This window comes from Aptenodytes patagonicus, chromosome 14 (genome assembly GCF_965638725.1).
Source record: "Aptenodytes patagonicus chromosome 14, bAptPat1.pri.cur, whole genome shotgun sequence".
Taxonomy (NCBI): Eukaryota; Metazoa; Chordata; class Aves; order Sphenisciformes; family Spheniscidae; genus Aptenodytes; species Aptenodytes patagonicus.
The window spans coordinates 5395714-5415137 of NC_134962.1; the positions used below are offsets into that span (position 1 = coordinate 5395714).

At 42.1% G+C, this 19424-nt stretch overlaps 1 protein-coding gene across 2 annotated transcripts in view; it reads right to left on the reverse strand.

Moving 5' to 3' along the window:
- Positions 1 to 19424, reverse strand: part of PHACTR3 (phosphatase and actin regulator 3) — a 115887-nt gene that overhangs the window by 34293 nt on the left and 62170 nt on the right. For both annotated transcript variants that reach the window (XM_076352205.1, XM_076352207.1), the window contains exons 4-7: positions 16066 to 16248; positions 10070 to 10273; positions 5912 to 6173; positions 4674 to 4921 (exon numbers count right to left, since the gene is read on the reverse strand). In XM_076352205.1, the coding sequence (XP_076208320.1) occupies positions 4674 to 4921; positions 5912 to 6173; positions 10070 to 10273; positions 16066 to 16248 (897 nt within the window). The remainder of the gene's footprint in view (positions 1 to 4673; positions 4922 to 5911; positions 6174 to 10069; positions 10274 to 16065; positions 16249 to 19424) is intronic.

Genomic DNA, 19424 nt, shown 5'->3' on the forward strand with positions numbered 1-19424 from the left:
GTGAGACGGAACAATGCAATATTTTGCTTGAAACAAAGTAAAATGAAGCTGCTCTTCAGGGCCTTGACTGCTCCCAGGCTGCTCTGCTGCACACTTAGAGTTTACTACTTTGTGAAATTAAAAACACAAATCATATCTGAAAAATCTCAACTTTAACCCAAATCCTGCTGTTGTATTAGAGGAGTGGAGAGCATATAACCCACTCAGGATAAGCTGTGCTCACTTCATCCAGATGTCTGGATTTCTAAAAGGCTTATGCTATAGCCACTCCCATGGTCCATATGCACTGAGCACTGATTAATCTTTAGGTTATTCACCAAATAAAAATGCAAGAGATCTGGATTAAGCTGATCTGCTAGTCTAAGGAGCCATTCCCCATGCCTGACCAATTGGGTTCGTTCCTGAAAAATAATACCAGCCCGACAAGGTAAAAAGAGGGAGATGATGTTACCCCCTTCAGGAAGACGTGCCGGGAAACACTGTGTAATTCATCTTCACTGGCCCACTGATGGCCAGTTCTGTTATTCCACCTGCTGCAGAAACCCATGTCTGATGTTTCAGAATTAATAAACAAATAAATACAACAAAACCAGAGAACAAAGAGGAAATAAAGCCCCAAACTAGTTTTCCCCACATCCATTTTCAGCACCCTGAGGCAAATTCCTTCCTGATCACTATCTCAGCAGAAAGTGAACCTGCAAATATCCTTATTTAAGTATTTTCTTCCTAAGGGTTATTTTTCCTGGTCAATAAGGCATGTCAATGCTGGTCTGCCCCATGACCAAGCTATCTGAGGCAGGATCCTGGCTGTGGCTTGTTTCATGATTTATGGCAGCTCAGCTAGGTCAACAATAAATGCTGTGAAAATTCACACCCTTTTCATGCTTGGTCTGCAGATTCCTGACAAAAGTTCCTGTTTTAGTTCAGTTGAATCATGACATTTAATTTCCCTTTTGTTTACTGTTTTTCTATCAAGCAAAAGGCAAATCCTAATACTGCATGCTGATGGAAAGACCTTGCTTGCACTAGTTATCAGTTGTGGGCTACATGCTAGTTATGTTATTTTTTAAGCTCGTGCACAAGACTACTGTCTTGACTTGTGTTTTTAGAGGTTTCAAAGAATGATTTATTGAGTAGGGAGCTAATAGAAAGCCAAGGTACAATTCCTCACTTTTTCCAGAGTTATCTGTGACCTGTACCAATCTCCCTGTAACCATGGGGCTGTTGCACTGATGCACTGTTCTGCATCGCAGTGGCAATGGCAGTACACTAATTGTAAAGCAACTTTGGATTAATGGATAGTTTTACCTCCTGACTTGCAAACCAGCCCAGATTTTTTTAAAGTAGAAAGAATCTGGAGCTTTTTGGGGAATTATTCTTGTGCTATCCCTGTGACTATTGCGTCTCTCATTCCCCTCTGAAATGCAAACTGATGCATTTGAATGAATGCTGGCACAAGCAGTGCCACCCAGTGTCAAGACCAGAAATGCCTTGCTTATGTCCCAGCTTGCACTGAGTAAATGAGCAGCGGTCGCATCCCCAAAGCTGTTGTCTCCTCAGGGGCTGAGGTTATACCACTCCACACCAGGATTTCTGTGGTTTAAGCTGCTGTGTTGCCCAGCTTTCCCGGTACCCATCCATGGCAGCCTCCTTAGACATCAAACAGCTGAAACTTCGTGTGGCCTGGGTTTTTGTTGTGCCCCTAAAATGTGCCTGAACTTAAACACTGGCAGAGCAAGCACCAGGCTTGTACAAGAAATTAGGTCTTTTGTAAATGCACATTTACAACCTGCAAGGACAAGGCAGTCCACAATGATCTTCAGCCATTTAAATTAAAATGATCTTATGCATAAAGCTCAAGTCTTACGACAACCTAAGTTTTAGGGGTGTATGGAACGGGCTTCTTGGTGCAGAAACTGTATGTCCTGGTTTCAGCTGGGATAGAGTTAATTTTCTTCCTAGTAGCTGGTACAGTGCTGTGTTTTGGATTTAGGATGAGAACAATGTTGATAACACACCGATGTTTTAGTTGTTGCTGAGCAGTGCTTACACTAGTCAAGGGCTTTTCAGCTTCCCATGCTTTGCCGACTGAGAAGGCTGGAGGTGCGCAAGAAGCTGGGAGGGGGCACAGCCAGGACAGCTGACCCCAACTGGCCAAAGGGACATTCCATACCATGGGACGTCATGCTCAGTACATAAACTGGGGGAAAGCTGGCCGGGGGGGCCACTGCTCGGGGACTGGCTGGGCATCGGTCGGCGGGTGGTGAGCAATTGCATTGTGCATCACTTGCTTTCTATATTATTATTATATTTCAATTATTAAACTGTTTTTATCTCAACCAACAAGTTTTCTTACTTTTACTCTTCCGATTCTCTCCCCCATCCCACGGCGGGGGGGGTGGGGAGTGAGCGAGCGGCTGGGTGGCGCTCAGTTGCTGGCTGAGGTTAAACCATGACACTGAAGTTTAGGCGTGAAGAGATTCTAATGCCAAAGAGTGAGATAAATTAATTACGAGAAATAAGGCTATGTAGCTACCAAGAAATGAGAGAAAATTCTTCCTAAAAATTATTTTTGTTGAAGTTGGAAAGGTTTTTGCACAGAAAAAGGGGTTGTATTCATATCTGGGGCCTCTTTATCAAATGAGAAATGATCTTTGTTTGCTCTCTTTGCCCTCGGTGTACATCTGCAGGTAAATACTAATCTGTATATAATCACCGCACTACCTAATTTCATAACAAACCTTTGAGTTTTCAGCCTTTCAGATAAGGCGTCTAACTGGCTGTCTACATATCTACATAGGCACTTCTATTACTAGCACACCATCACGAGAACTGGGGAAGCAAGTCTGTGTGTGGTTCTGGCCCTTGACATTTTAAATTTGGGTCATTAATCTTATTCACTAAAACATTCAAGAATGTATCAGCCCCACCTCGTTATATTCACCAATTAGTCCTATAAGCTTTTCCATCCAGCTTTTACATATTTGTAGTACTCGTATATTATTCAAAAATGTATTTAATAATTTTTCTACTATCAGAGATAATTTTTCTAAATTTCTAGCAGGCATGCCCTACCCAGTCATAATACATGACCAATCATGCCCAATACATAAGCCATTATATGAAGTAAGATTTATATGTATACATAATATTTTCTTAAATCAAATTATATAGTTAAGGGGGAAAAGTTTTCTGTTCAGTCTCATTTCTTTTTATTTCATGTTGTGTAGCCAGTATTTCAAATGGCAGATTTCAATATCTTCTATGCTGAGCAGCAGTGTTATCGCAGCTACAATAAAGCCAAAATATCTTTGAAAGAGGTCTGGTTTTCTCACCATCTCAGTTGGTCTAATATTGCCCTATAAACTTGCTGCATTTAAACCATTCTTAAGTCATCACCGATACAACACCACTGTTCAACTGTAGTAAGCAGAAATTTTTCAGAACTCTAGCACTTATTGTGGAAAGCCAAGAGCTGCTTCTAGATATCACTGAAATTTGTACAATAACCAATGCCCTTCTATCATCATAATTTCTGTCTTCACAGACAGTGAATAATTATTTGTTAAATATATAGAATATTCATCTTCAACAGTAAAATATTCAGATTTGTTTTTACTAGTAGGGGATAACATATTTTTTGCCTGGCTGCCTCTAGCTCTTAGAATTTATACCAAAGGAGACCACTTTTATAATCAGGAACAACACATAGTCAGAAAAAATAGACCTTAAAAGGTGATTTTTATTTTTTAAGTTATCCTTGAATGCACAGCAGTTATGCAAGGGATTATCTTTTCTTTTGCCTTATCTCAGTAGTCTGTTCTGTTACTAGTGTCTGAAGACACTGGAGCAGAACTCATGTGTCCTGTCTGCTGGCTCATACTTTCTAATAGGCACCTTTTAAAATTGATCCTTAATCTGTTATAACAATTATTTTTTGATGAATTTTCCTCTGCCTGCCTTCTTTTAATGCATTGATGAAGAGATTGAAGGATTCATTTCAGACTGAATCTTTGTCTTGCTAACGTGGCAAACATTAAAAGCTTGAATGAAAAATAAATTTTCTAATGAGAGCTGATTTTTTTGCCAAAGCCCACTTAAATAATTGCTCAGGATTATACAATGCATTCCCCATATGTCTCAAGAAAGGGTAAAATGGACCAAATGGAGAGCAACTTTCTTCTTTTAAAACATTTTCTCTGGATGTTTGTCCTTCCTAGATTCATTAGTCTCTTCCACTTTTCACTGTACCATCACTGCACTGGAATAATAGTCCTAAAATGGGATGCTTCCAAAACATCCACAGCATTGGCACCGGGTATACAGAAAGCTTTGCCTACTGACAGTGAGAAGTGCCTGCAAGTGCTGCCATTCGTATGTAGTCGTACAAAGGGTACATAAGTAACTGAAAGGGTAAAGCATACTGATACATTGACTTATCAGCATAACTCTAAACGTCATCTTAGTATGCAGTACCTACCAAGACAACCGTGATCACAATCACTATGACTTAAATTTAGCTTTAGCTTTTCACCAGGATTCCTTGAAACAGTTGATGTGACAACAGAGGAATTTATATTGCTCAATATTTTCTGCTGCGTGCTGCCTTGTTTAGAGCATTCCGTTAGGCTACAATAGTATATCTTTATAATATAATAAGTGACTTTCCTTACCAGAAATAATGGAGTCATTCAAAACTTCCTCATCCTGATAAAAAACAGAGTCTTCCTTGAGCTCTGAGTTCATAATCATGTTTTCTTTGTTCTCATCCGACTCTTTAACTGAGTTCCGCTTATTTTCTGAATCACTGCTGTAACTCAGTGAGTTCTCCTTTTCTTTGTTGCGCTCAATGCTAGATGTTCTGGATGGACGGACATCCACTCTTTTTTTTGGAGAGCCTTTGCTTTCTCTTCCATGGAAGCTGTGGGTGGAAGGTGCACAGCCCAGTTTTTACAAAAGACTGTTTTATTGCCACAGTAGGCACTTATCGTTATATGAGAATGAGCAGAATGGCTTGTAGCTCGTAAAGGCCAGGGCAGATTGTTCAACATGGGACAACACGGGATGGCATTCTCAAGACTGTGTTGAGAATGGCTAACGCAGATCTACTTTCCTATCTCTGTCATAAAAATAAGGTACGGAAGGGTGGTGACTAGTGTATTTCTTTGATGTATAGCCACATGCAATACTGTACTGATTAAAAAAAAACCACACAGCACGTCCTTCTAATGTAAAACATACATGGCATGAAATATTACCATTCTGATATTTTATGATCATGACAAAGGTTTAACAGGGCCTGGAAGTAATATCGTATGAATCTATTCCCCATGACAATAGTTGTTACGGAATTGAGAAATGTTACCAACTTAACTCCAAAGCTCTGTGATGGAAAAGGTTATCTCTGTCCTCCTCTAATACACAGGAGGGCTTATAATGAAAACCAGACAAAGTACCCAATGTACTCCCACACAAGCATTTGTATTAAAAATGGATACCGTATATGCTCATGTATAAGCCAAGAGACATATACTGAAGTGGTAGCATTTCTCCTATGTGGAGTACTGCTATTTAGAGCAGGATATGCCTTAGCTGCTCTAACTTGGTGACTTGTGGTGAGATTTTCTTTTGCAATAGGTCAAGGATTATCAAATGATTCTACCTGTTTGAAAACCTACTTCCATGTCACGGTATAGCCTCCTAATAAAGGAAGAACATACTTGAAAGTAACTGCCAAATTAAGCACTTTAACCAGGGATGGGTGTTCGAAGAAGTGACATCAAGAGGAAGGCAAACCCGAGCTGTAGGACTAAATAAAATGCTAATAACAAGGTAGGAACATTTACCAAGAAAAATGATTTAGTGGAATGACTCTCCTCATGCACCCATATAGCCAAGAGGCTGTAGGTACCTGTCCTGACGGTGTTTGGTGGCCAGAGCCCTGTGGAGTTCTTCAATGACTCTGCTGGGAGGTAAAGGCAGGTGGACGGCAGCCAGGTGAGGGGAACCGGTTGGTGTTGTTACCTGTCCTCTGACATGGGGATCTGAACTTTTCTGGCCAGAGGGATGGAAGAGGGCAGCTTGTCCTGAGATTTGGGAGGAACCAACGACGACATAATTCTTCAGGATGGTGGACGGAGGAGATTTCATGGCTGGGTCATCTATTTCACTTCCTGTTGTCAAAACACAAGAGGGTAAGAGGTTGTGCAACGCTTCTCGTTTTTTTGCAGAGTCTGCCCTGAAATTAATTTGTTGTGTTGAACAGAAGAAAATGGTGATATTTTGTTCTTGCTAAGGGGTAACTGGTTAAGCTGAGTAACTATCTGAATTCAAAAGGCTCCTACTACACAGACCCAGATCTTTGATCTAGCAAAATAGATGCCTCCCCCAGTTCCCCTCTTTCCCGCAGTATCAGATCCTCCTATTTCCCAGCCCACCAATGCATTTGTGATTGCCAGTACTGTTCCTCCTAACCACCAATGGCTTGTACTGCGGCGGCTTCACAATCTAGCACTTTCTCTGCTGGACTCTGGCAGACTGTATTAAGATTTATGCACTGTGGTTCTCAGTCAGGACAAAATGTACCAGTGTCTATTATCTGCTCCTCTGTAATTGCTGCACAGCTTAGACCTCTGTCTTTCATATGCCAGTTGAGGAAATGCCAAAATCATTATAATATGAGGATAATGTTCACATAACAAAACTTGCCAAATGAAATCCAAATGAAAGATGTGGTATTGAGCACTAAGAAGAAAAAAGAAGGGTGGGGCAATCTAATCTTTTTTTACCCCCAGATTCAGGGGGTTTTTATGCAATGTAACCGTTTTGTTGGAAATTAGACTTTGATATATACATTTCTCTAGCACCTGAGTCCAAAACACAGCAGACATTTCCCTGGTTGTAAATTTGGTAGTTTCACATTCTTAAGATAACTGAACATCTGGCTTGAAAAAGATGCTGATTAGTTTTTCTGTTCTGCAGTTCTCTTCCCCTTTCCCTTATATCTCTGTCCCAAGCCTCTGGCGTATGGCATTGTTTACACCAATAGCTCAGTCTGGGTGTGAAAAGGCAATGAGTGCTTCATAGAAAAGAGCGTTTCTTTTCTCTTGTTGCCACCTAGTGTTTTAAACAGGAATTTAAACTGACAGACCTTGTACAGCTTTTGTACAAACTTGTTCTCACGGATCATTTTGACTTTTTTCACTTACTTTTGAGATAAATCCTTCAGTTCATAGCAGGGAAAAACTTCTGCTCAGGCCAGAATTATCCTGAAATAACCATGTAAAAAGGACTTGGTTCCTATTAGCAGGGTAACTTACTAGAAAACTGGAGAGGACAAAAGTAGGTTTGAATATTAACTTCAGCTATTCAGTATTTCCTCTCAGACCCAGCACCCTGCATAATGGTTACCAGCTGCGTGCCTTTTCTTAAGTTCACTGCTGGAAATCTGGTGCAGCTCCGTAAGTGTAGCGCTGCAAACAGAGCTGGGCATCTGGAGGTTGGAGGGCTGAATTACTGAGGACAACAGCAAAAGCACAAGTAGGAAGAAGAGCTCCTGTAGCGATTACCAAAATCAAACATCGAAAATTTGAGCAGCAATGCTAAACCTGGTCTCTTTTTCACATTTGTGGGGTGAGGAGGAGAGCATTTTTCAATGAGAAGAGTTGCATCCACAATTAAATCTTCTCTCTTACTCTAAGAAAGGTCTGACTTTTTTTTCATTTTTGGAAGGCATTTTTGCACACTTCTCTCCCTCCAACCCAGAACCCTAACCAATAGCCAGAGCTTCATTCATGTCTCTATGCATCCAGGAGACGGGGGTCAAGCTAGTCCAAAAGTTACCCGATTTAAAATCTGAAATGTCTGAAGCACAAGGGCATTTCTTCAAGTGTCTAGTGCCCAATGTGCAACATCTTGGCAATGAGACACCTTCCCACCCTGGAGCTCCTCCTGCACTGATGAGGATGGTTGCTGCGGCCAGGAGACAGCCGACCTGTGCTAAGCAAAGATGGTTTTTCGGCACTCAAGGGGATTTTGATTATGTGCTACCGTAGAGATGCACAGAGGACACTTATGATCGATCATTGCCTAAGGGGATGAAAAAACCCCACCTCTTAAGTCACTTTATACCACTGCACAGTGAGAGAGGGTGTCCGTGTTTTGTCAGAGCAAGAACCCGGGGTTCAGCTCAGCCCTAAAGCAGGAAAGGAGGAGATTTGTTTTCTCTTTATACCTGCTTGTTCCTGGAACAGGTCAAAGGCCAATTTTGTCCTCATTGCAGCTTGGGCCAATATTGAGAGTTTCCTTAGATCACACCTTATTTGTCCTAATGACAGCTGTTCAGTGAATAATCTTGCAAAGTGATGTCTTGGCACCTTGCCCTGTTCCCCCTCTCTCTGTGATTAATTGGTGCTTGGCTTGTTCCTCACTCCTCTGCTAACAGCATCTCTAACATTGTTAAGGGGGAAAAAACTAAACACAAAAGAGCTTTTCAACCTCTTCATCTCCCTTTTCTTTCATAATCGCTCTTTCTCTCTCCCCATACATTTGTATTCCCTTTCACTCATTGACAGTATTTGTTTAGTCTTAACTTACCACTGCCTCCACATTCACACAAAAATAAACAAATGTATAATCACTATTGAAAAAGGGTCTATAGTTATTGGAGTCACTGAGAAAACTAAGAGTTGTTCTTTGTGGAAAATTTAGATGAGAATGAAATACCAAAACTCAGAATATCTTAGATGTTACAGGAAATACTTTGGTTAAGCAGCAAAATATCTAGACTCAAAATGCTGTGAAGTGGTGGAGCTGTAATCTTGTTACCCTCTATGGGTCAGGTTTTCCAAATAGCCTACATCTCATGCAGAGCATGGCCTCCTCATCAGTTGAGCAAAGTCAAAGGGGTGTCCTGGTTGTGCCTGTTCATGTTGCAAGGTGGAAGGGGCAGGCTGGAGCCTGACCCATAGCACAGAACGTTGAAGCAATCTGAACAGCAGCTCCCAAGGAGCATTATGATACCATTTTGAATCCAGCTTCCACTTAAACCCTTACGGCTTTTAAGCATGGACAAAATATGGATATTTTCCATGGGAAACAAATGCTTGTAATTTTCCTCAAAAAGACTGAAAACCTCAATGTTTTCTATGAACCCCACTGGTCAGATCACAATGCCCCTCTGATATTTTGTTTCCTGGTGACTTTGAAAACCCTATTCATTGTGCCAGTAGATGAGTGTGGATGCACATCAGGGCTGAGATAATGGCTGTCATTTAAAAGTCTAACTATCCAACAGGTCTGACATTTAGATGTCAGGACTTGATTCCAATTTGCAATAAGGCCCTTTTAACTGCTTTTACCATATGTAGGGGCCCTAAAATTGGAACAAACTAAAATCATATTCACTTTAACACCCTTCCTGCAGTGCCAGAATGTTGGAAAATGTAACAACGTTGGCAATACATTAGAAAATCAGGCCCAGAGGAATTGCTCTTGAAACATTCAATGAAGACTGGCACGGAGGATTGCTTTGTGGGAGCCAGGTGTATCACTTCTGTGTGTTCTGTATAACTAGGCCAGATTTCATAGCTCTAGTTTAGACCTACCCTAGAGAGCAAACTCTTCAGACAGAAACCTCTACAGAACCTATTGACTTGAACTTGATTTTGGCTGTTGTACTGTTATCCAGCGGGAAGCTAGGTAATGAAAACATTTAAATCTTCCTTGTGTTTTATGGCATATTGATATGAGCATCTGATTCAGCAGATGTTTGCAGTTGGTTTGATTTGTTTTACATGTGTTGAGTGCAATAGACTCGCAACAAATAATCCCCTGAGAGATTCAGGTAAATATGTGAAGTACAAAGATCAGTGCGTTGTTATCAGGCAACTGGACCACTCAGTTAATGGAAATCATTAGCATTCTGTTCATTCAATATAACCAGCCTGATTCGCAGCAGTTTGCGGCAATAGGCTTAAAAAAGGGTGTAAGAAAATAATTATATACTGTGCTGTGTAGGCCAACAACACATAAGGGATGGGAAAGTCTCTACTGACCAGTAATGACTGACCTGTTACGCTCTTTGTGATTTTGGAGATTGCCTTAGGTGGTGGAGCTGGGAGCAACGGAGGGCTGGGAAGCTGTGCTGGGTTTCTTTCTGTCTGTTTCTGGGGGGAATCTGTGGATTCGGATACAAGTAAGGCTTGCGGACTGTCTTCAGATGCTGGCAGGCTGGCATCTTCTAATTCTTCCGTGGGTGCTGAAGGTTTCTTGGCTAGTAGGAAGATGAGTAAAATTAATGGAACATGAAGTTAATAATAATGATAGGCCAGGGGACAATGCCAGGAACATTCAGAAAAACAGAACACATGGCACACAGCTAGAAGCACTTCTTTTCCATAGTGAAAATAATTATTGTGTAAAATAGCCAACCAGCCAAGGCAGGTAAAGAATAAAATGTACAAGGATATTGAAGAAATGTTAGTTTTGATGTTCCTGGGAAAATGCTGAGCTTCCCTTACTTCCCTAAAGCCTTTTTCCCTTTCCTTTTTTTTTAATAATGAAGACAGCAAGGCAAAGCAACTTTTGAGAACTGCAATGAATTTTCTTACAGCATGCAGCTGCAGTGGCGGCACAGTTACTGAGTGAGTACTCTTCTGTGCTAGGAACACACAGCCAAAGGGCAAGGAGTATCAAACCGGTAACATTACATGAAAGCTGACTTTCCAGTTGTTTGTTGTACACATTTATTTTCACAATGTAATTTGTACCTTATTTAATACATGACTTCAACTTGCATCCCAAGTCTTCTTTTACTGTACCTGACTCCAGAACTGTTGAGTCTTTCCTGAGGTTAAAGTTGATAACCAAGAAAAGCCTGCCATACAAAAGATTTGCCATTGGATCTCCGCAGCTAGTGTGGAACAGAGAATCGGTGAAGTACTTAAGAAAAACTTCAATCACTGTCCTGGTTTCAGCTGGGATAGAGTTAATTTTCTTCCTAGTAGCTGGTACAGTGCTGTGTTTTGGATTTAGCATGAGAATAATGTTGATAACACACTGATGTTTTAGTTGTTGCTGAGCAGTGCTTACACTAGTCAAGGACTTTTCAGCTTCTCATGCCCTGCCAGCGAGAAGCTGGGAGGGGGCACGGCCAGGACAGATGACCCAAACTGGCCAAAGGGACATTCCATACCATATGACGTCATGCTCAGTACATAAACTGGGGGGAGCTGGCTGGGGGGCAGTGACCGCTGCTCAGGAACTGGCTGGGCATCGGTTGGTGGGTGGTGAGCAATTGCATTGTGCATCACTTGCTTTGTATATTCTTTTATTATTATCCCTTCCTTTTCTGTCCTATTAAACTGTCTTTATGTCAATCCACTTTTTTTCCCCCTATTCTCTCCCCCATCCCACTGGGCAGGGGGGAGTGAGCAAACGGCTGTGTGGTGTTTAGCTGCCTACTGGGTTAAACCACAACAATCACCAAAGCCTTAATTTGAGATGGTGAAGCAGTGCTCATTTCAGGATTGTCTCCTGAAAGATGGCAAAAGCACTTAGCTCCTAAAGTTAGTGCAGGCTGAATCACTGAGCAGTTCATCAAATTGACCTGGCTGTGATGAGGGCACAGGGGAATAGATCCAGGAAGGCATGAAGCTGAAGCAGGACATAGGTGGAATTTCAGTGATGAAGTCCAAAATTAACACCCTTGAATCCTCCTCAGATACCAGCTGACTCTGGCAGTGCCTAAACTCACACAGTGCCTCACTGTTTGACTTTCACACGCTGTTACATGTCCTGATCTCTTCCTTGGCATATGTGGGGACCCACAGAGAGGCTTGAGGCTGACTCTGATCCAGGACCCCAGCCACGGCCAGGCTCTCTCCAAACTGCATTTCCAGCCACTATGGGCTCAGTAGTAGCCATGAGGGTTATTTTTCCTACCCTAGCAGGTGAAACACTCATCCAAATGGGGAGATCAGTGTTTAAGTCTCTCCTCAGCATAGAATCATAGAATAGTTTGCGTTGGAAGGGACCTCTAAAGGTCATCTAGACTAACCCCCCTGCAATGAGCAGGGACATCTTCAACTACATCAGGTTTCTTAGAGCCCCGTCCAACCTGACCTTGAATGTTTCCACAGATGGGGCATCCACCACCTCTCTGGGCAACCTGTGCCAGGGTTTCACCACCCTCAGCGTAAAAAATTTCTTCCTTATATCTAGTCTAAATCTACCTTCTTTTAGTTTAAAACCATTCCCCCTTGTCCTACTGCTACAGGCCCTGCTAAAAAGTTTGTCCCCATCTTTCTTATAAGCCCCCTTTAAGTACTGAAAGGCCGCAATAAGGTCTCCCCAGAGCCTTCTCTTCTCCAGGCTGAACAACCCCAACTCTCTCAGCATTTCCTCATAGGAGAGGTGTTCCATCCTCCTGATCATTTTTGTGGCCCTCTTCTGGACCCGCTCCAACAGGTTCATGTCTTTCCCATGCTGAGGACTCCAGAGCTGGACGCAGTACTCCGGGTGGGGTCTCACCAGAGCAGAGCATGAGAGACGTCCAAACTGCTTGGGCTGGATAAATGGCAAATCCCACTCCTTTTAACATTCTGGATTGTCTAAACAAAGTACCTTTCCCTCCAAACCATTCCAGCGCATCTCCTAAAAGCTCACAGTAGTGGGCACCCACAGCTGCCACATCACAAATTTTTTCTTGGCTCAGTTTTATGTCTTGTTTGGAATACAAACTCTCTGTATTAATGAGCATTCAGCATCCTCATGTTCAGAGTGCATGGGGAGGCACCAGAGCACTTAGGCAGTTGGAAACAATAGCATGGGCAAGATAATAGCATTTAATTTGTTGACAAACAGATTAATGAGTATGCCTAGAAGAGGAGGAATGAGTATTTATCATTCAAAAAAGACAGGAAAGTAGAATAAATATGCATTGTTAACAGGAATTCTTGTGAAATTTGGCTTGATAGGAAAGCTGCCGTATGTGATAGTTGCCTGAATGATAGAAGGAAATAGTTTTCTTTTAAATATACTTCTAGGGAAATGCTTTGTTCCAGGCTGACATAACTTTGTATTTTTGTGCCTACTGCATAGAAGACAAAATGTGGAATAGAGGGAGAGAAAAATTAAGTCACTAATGGGTTACATTACAGAAAGATCAAGAGCTCCAGTAGATGTTAGTATCTCGATAGGAAAATTAGTCAGATTTGAGTGCATTCCCCTGAGTGGAGTGATACTTTCTTCTGGCAGTAACTTCACTGAAATCAGTAGACCTCCCTGTGACGTGAAGTGCTGTTTGGCACGGATGCAGAGGAGCAGCCACAGTGGGACCTTTCCTATAGAGGAGGTGGATCCAAAACACACTCGGCCTCAGTCAAACAGATCTTTTTGTTTCTGAACTCCATCCTGTTCCGAGAGTGGTATCACAAAAACAAACTGGCATTGTGCACTGTTGTCTAACGAATGTCCATTTTACATTCCCTGCAAAGAACGGTTTGCTTCTGTTTTTTTTCTGTGGTTGTTTCTGGTAACAACAGCACATGTTTGACTCAGTCTGAAGGCAGATCTGAGTCTTGAGTACACAAACCTATTAACAGATTTCATACTGCAGAGTGACTATTATCCTGCTGAAAATACTCCAAGTGCTCAGCACTAGACTCTTTGCCAGAGTAGCTAATTATTCATGGAGTGCCACTTGTCAAAATGCCATCTCACTACTAGGTAGAAATCCTCCCCTTGGGACTGCCCCCAAGCCCATTTGGCTAGGTTAGGTGGGAAAAACTGCCCTCTTTCTGCCTAGGCCGTTCTTTTTCTGTGTACTAACCGAACACGAAGTCTTCTAATATTTCCTTTTGTTCCTTCCTCTTCCGCTCCCTGGCCTTCACCCCACATCCTCAGGATTAAATACGACATATTGGATATAAAGCAAATATATTCATTTTGTTTCTAGCTGGTCAAACATTCATATGAATTTGTGGAAAGACACCTACTGCACTGGGCCTGGATTGAGCCCAAGGACAAACGTTATAATAAACTCAACATTATAATAAACTTAGCAATACACTCTGACAATTTTGAAGAGTTTTCCCACCCGATGAATTCCTTAAGGCAGACTCACTAGAGACAGGAATGCTAGAATGCACAGACAGCGATAAATTAGCACATAAAGATTAGATCGACAACAATTATTTTAAAAGCCAGAGGCCACCGATGAAAGAGGTAGGAAGATTTCCAACAAATAGGAGTGGAGTCTCGCGGACCAGGGAGACAGGAGAAGGTAATCCCACTGTTTGTTTTGCAATCCGGAAAAATGACACCTCAAAAAATGGAGGAAAATAAATACAGAAGAGAGGAAAGGTTGTGCCAGGGAGACAATAAAAGGAACTAGGATTACAGAAAGAGACATAAGAAATTGGGAAGATTTTTGAAAGCCTCAATACACAATTTTGAATGCAGCATAAGGTAAATTTTAAATCATAGTACTAGGTTTTGCAGAGCCATAAGGTTAAATACATGATACATTATTAGTGCCATCTTTCCAGGACAGCCCAGTGATAAGAATTAAAAGTTCAGAGAGAAATTTCCTTAGTGATATGGAATGAAACACTCTAGAAAAAGAGTATTATTGCTAATAATAGCAGTGCCTGAAGGATTCTGGTCAAGATCTTGATCTGGCTGTTCTAAGAACAGGGAGATGAATGGTTTTTGCCTCAATTAATTTTTAGGGTGATACAAAACCAAACACAGCCATAAAGGATAGAGTTTGAAGAGAAAGGAAACCAGCATTAAGGGCATGTATTAATAGGAGCTGTCTGTGTCCCATTCTCTATTTTGTCTCTATTTTAAGAGACAAAAAAGAGAGAGGATACATCTTTAGAAGCCCACATACAGTGCTTTGGGATATTTCTTGATGAAATAACACATGTAGTTGAAATGAAGAAGGTGATGGGTGATGGAAAGGTGGTGTTAAGCTTACAAAAAAAATCCTTGTGATGAGCCAACATGAGGAGAGATACTTTTTGGGAGACAGAAGAGTTTCTGTTGTCAAAGCAATTAAGAGTGGAGTGGAGCTAGAAATGGGCCAGAAGAACAATATTATATAAAACAGCAAAAGGGAACAAAATTGCATGAGTCATGGGGAGGAAAAGGAAGTGGGAAAGGATAAAGCAAAGAAATGGAAAATCCTTCAGAGAATGATTTCCATTCTGAGCTGCTGAAGCAGGGTGAGGGCACAAGCAGGCAGCATTGCTCAGCAAGCCACAGCAGGTAGGAGTGGGCTTGGTGAAAGTGGCTGGGGTCTGGGACCCCGGAGAAAGCAGGGCATGAGGGGGTGGGATGGAGAACAAAAGGCAACCAGGGCAGATGGAGAAGGTGTAAAGATTCACCAGAGGGAATGGGCAGGAAAATCTGTAATCACTACATGGCACTCCTCACAAAGTAGGATAAAGCATTATCTCTGCAGCTTTGCATTTCTTGGTTGTCAGGAAGTGAATGGAAATCCTCCAGCTGCTGGGTTGTGCCTTGCTACTCTGGTCCCAAGGAACTGCTGTCACGGATGAGCTCTGCCGGAGCACAGTTGCATGAAAGGAGCTTGGTGTAGCTTATCTGTGCTCCCGGTATTGAACTTCACTTGTATTTGCAGCATGTTGTAGACAGGGTTGACGATATCGACAGTGTGGGCTGTGTATTGACATTGTTCTCCCAAGCCAGGACAAGCAATTTCAGGCTTGGCACAGAAGTTTAAGAAATGTTTTTAAGAAAAGCTTGTTTCATCTTCACAGCAGTCACTGCTAATACCAAAGGGGCACCATGCCAAGACTGGATTGTCTCATAATCCAACTAATCCCATTATGCCAGCCTTTGTGTGGTTCCTCAGTTTGGTAGCAGTCTCAAAAATCACTGTTTTTACGTACTGATTACTAACCTAGTATGGGCTGAGCTGAACAAGGTGATCTGACCCTTTAATGCAGTGACATATTTGACTCCTCATAAAGCAGCTCAGCAGAAATATTTTTTTTAACATTTTATAGTTTTTTGAAAATGTTTTATATCCAATACCTGCATCTTCTTTCAGCTCATCCAAATGCAGCTCCTCACCAAGCGAGGTCACATTCGTTGTGGCTGCTATTGTACTCTCTTGCTGCACCTCTTCTGAGGTAAGTGCCTGGCACACAGGAGCTGGAGGGTCACTCTGCGTTGCTCTCGTGGCATCGTCACCAGTGCAGGCTTTGCCTTCGGTATCTAAAACACCAAATCATTTAATCTTAACTAAACCATGAGCAGTGAAAGCTGAAACTCCCTGCTATCCTCTCGAGAAGAGTGAGTCTCAAAGCTGCTAGTGCTCAGGGGACTGAGATTTGTCTTACAGCAGCAACTGATTTCTAACAGTGCTGAGTATCTGTAATGCAAAACTTGTGGAGACCAGCCCATCTGGATACTAATATCCACCCAGTTTTCTCAATGGGGCACCTTTTTCTTGCGGGCATCCAGTAGCCTGGGCAAATGGCCATTGTGCATGTACAGGAAGGCCACTGTACTCTGTAAGCACCTGCTATGTGGGAGAGGAGTACAAGCATGGGAAATCAGAGGTCTCTGGGAGAAGGCAATTCCTTGCACGAGCAGAGCTCGAGGTGCAGCGCATGCACAGGCTGGTCTGATGTCTGAGTTGTGTCAGGCTCCGTGCACGACACACTGGCATCCAGCTGCCCCAGCAGTAATGCCGGAGCCTTACCGAGGACAAGGCTGCTAATATTCCCTACCAAGCTGTAGGTTTTGAGTTACTCGGCTTCAAAAAGCGTGTCCTGTGTGATTGAGCTGATCAGAAATTCAAATCCCTCTTCATGCAGACCTAGAAACTGCTCCCTTTGCTTACTCTGAAAGATTTTTGTGCCAGTGATTCCTGCAGCTGTATGCATCTTGATGACTGAAGCTTTTCTAGTATTCTCCTATTCAGGCACGAGTCCTCAGAATACAAACTATCCTTTTACTTCACGACACTCTCAGAATTTACAAGATCTACATCGCTGTTGCAAACCAAAGCAAGCAATTACTTCCCGCTCTAGCCAGCACTCCATACTGATGGACATGTCTGCTGTCCACCCCTGACCTCCTAACTTGTATTTCTCAGCCCTAGACACTCCTTTCTGGAAGCTCCTGACAGGGCTATGTTTTCTTGCAATGATATCATGACAAGTTTCTTGAACATTGATTTAAAATAGCTAGCATTCACAGCTACTCCTTTTTAATACTATTTGGACAATCTGCAGAGTAATTTATTGCCCTTTTGGGTAAGGGTATCAGATTTTGGCCCAGAGATGCTGCGGAAGGGATGCAGTATTTTTGTATGCTGAGCTCACTCAGTCTGCCTCATAATCACGTTTGGTGAAAAGTTACTGTTCTTAAAATAGCCCCTGCAGTAGCACAGTTGCTATGATACAGGGAAGGGGAGGGGGAAAAAGTTCATTGCCTACATCTCAGTTCATTGTGAAGGCAGCCTATACATAATCATCGGTGTATTAACAGCTGCCTGCATTATTTGACAGGGAGCCCTTATCTCTCAGTGCTGTAAATACAGCTACATCTGATCAGTTTTGTGCTCACAATGGGGAGAAATATCGGGGGAAGCTCCCTAAATGTTTTCAAGGTAACTCCGCTTTGCGCATTCCTCACATCCTTCAGAAAGGCAAGCTGCTGACAGCTGTGCCACGATGAAACTGCAGTTAGAGACATGAGTTCCTTCAGATCCCAGCTGATGGAAAGTGTAATGACTAATGAAGTAATGACAAGCAGAAGACAGCCCTGTTGAAGAATTTCTGTTGAGGAGCGTCTGAGACTCACAACAGTGATGTTCCTGGTCAGAGATGATCACCTTGTGCTTAGATCAAAGTGGATGTGCTGCTTTGATTGGCAGTGGGTCCCAACACTGTATTTTAGAGATAGTCTGGGGATACGAGAAAGCACAGACCTTAGATCCACTGGTAAGGAAAGCAGCAGAGAGTCTTGAGTATTGCAAAGTAATCAGAAGAAGTAGGGCTGTAATTTAGAATGAATCCTGCTTTCTGCCAGACCCTGCAACCTCTTACAGAGTGCAAGTTGGTTCCCCAGAGCAAAGCTGTATTTGCCCTGCGTGAGCAGAGCTGGAGAGGAGAAGACAGAAGGGGCCCAGGCTGCGCAACTTCATCTGCGCGGTGTGTCTGGGCAGCTGGGTTTTGGGGTTGTGTGAGGAGAAAGGGTGACATAACCTGTTAGGATGACGCATCACCAAAGCAAGGACGGTGCGATTTCACCCTGGGCTGCTCCCAGATTGATGCAGATTCTGTGCTAGCTTTGCAGTTTGCTCTGAGCCAAACAGTCCGGTTCAAAATGCTGCTTGACAGACCTTGTGCTATGGAACTGGAGGGTGACACAGCTGTTGTAAACGCATGAAGCAGATCTGGAGATTTCTCAGACTATAGCTTCATCCCAGCTTGGGCTATTTATGAAAGTGAGTAGGAATCAGGTCTCTGGAAGTGGAGTAGAGCCTGATGAAGTAGAGGGATTTTAGGATTTACTGTAGTCTTTTAGCACAGTATTGCTGCTTTGACAATTGCAACTTACTGCATAAATGAGGACTTAGCCTTGAAACTGCTGCCACTTCAGCTCAGTCCAAGTAGGGCACTAATCATTTACTGAGAATTATTTGGGTCAATTTTTTCTTCCAGTTAATAAGCTGCTTCTACTAATAATATAATAAAATAACCCTGGAGATTCACAACACTCTGTAAAGAAAAATAATTTGCAGGCAGCTGCAATGTCCTTCAGCTGACTGTTAGCCATTCTTTCCTTTCTGGGCAGCAGGGTGGTACTGAAAATTTGTTTAATCTTTACAGGAGCTCTGTGCAACTTTATTGCAGACAGGTAAGCAGTCTGTTTGCAGCTGCCTTTTTGAAAGCACAGCTTGTCATCGCTTCTCACTGGACTCTATGTATTTATTTAAACTATTTTAATTTTGTTAAAATGATCTTGCAACTTAGCATCATCTGTTTTTCTCCCAGCCACTTCATGCATGCAAGAGGTTTATTGATTCATTATTATTATTATTATTACCTTTTAATGTGCTCTACAGAAGTTTTATTTTACTGTGCTTTGGCAAAGCTCTAGATATCCATGTCTTCAAATTCATGGATTACGGGGAACTTCCATACTCCTAGCAGAAATGGGGTGTATTTTTCTATCCCATAGTACTAATATGCTAATACGGCAACTAATTAGCTAGAATTAGGAGAGGCACAAAGAGTTCAATGGACAGAATTAAAAATGAGCTTTCTAAAGCTTCCATTTTAGAATAAACTAATGGTTTGATAGATTTTTTTTTTTTAACTTGAACATGAAACTCATATTAAAATATATCCAATAAAATAATAAGAAAATGGCTTTAC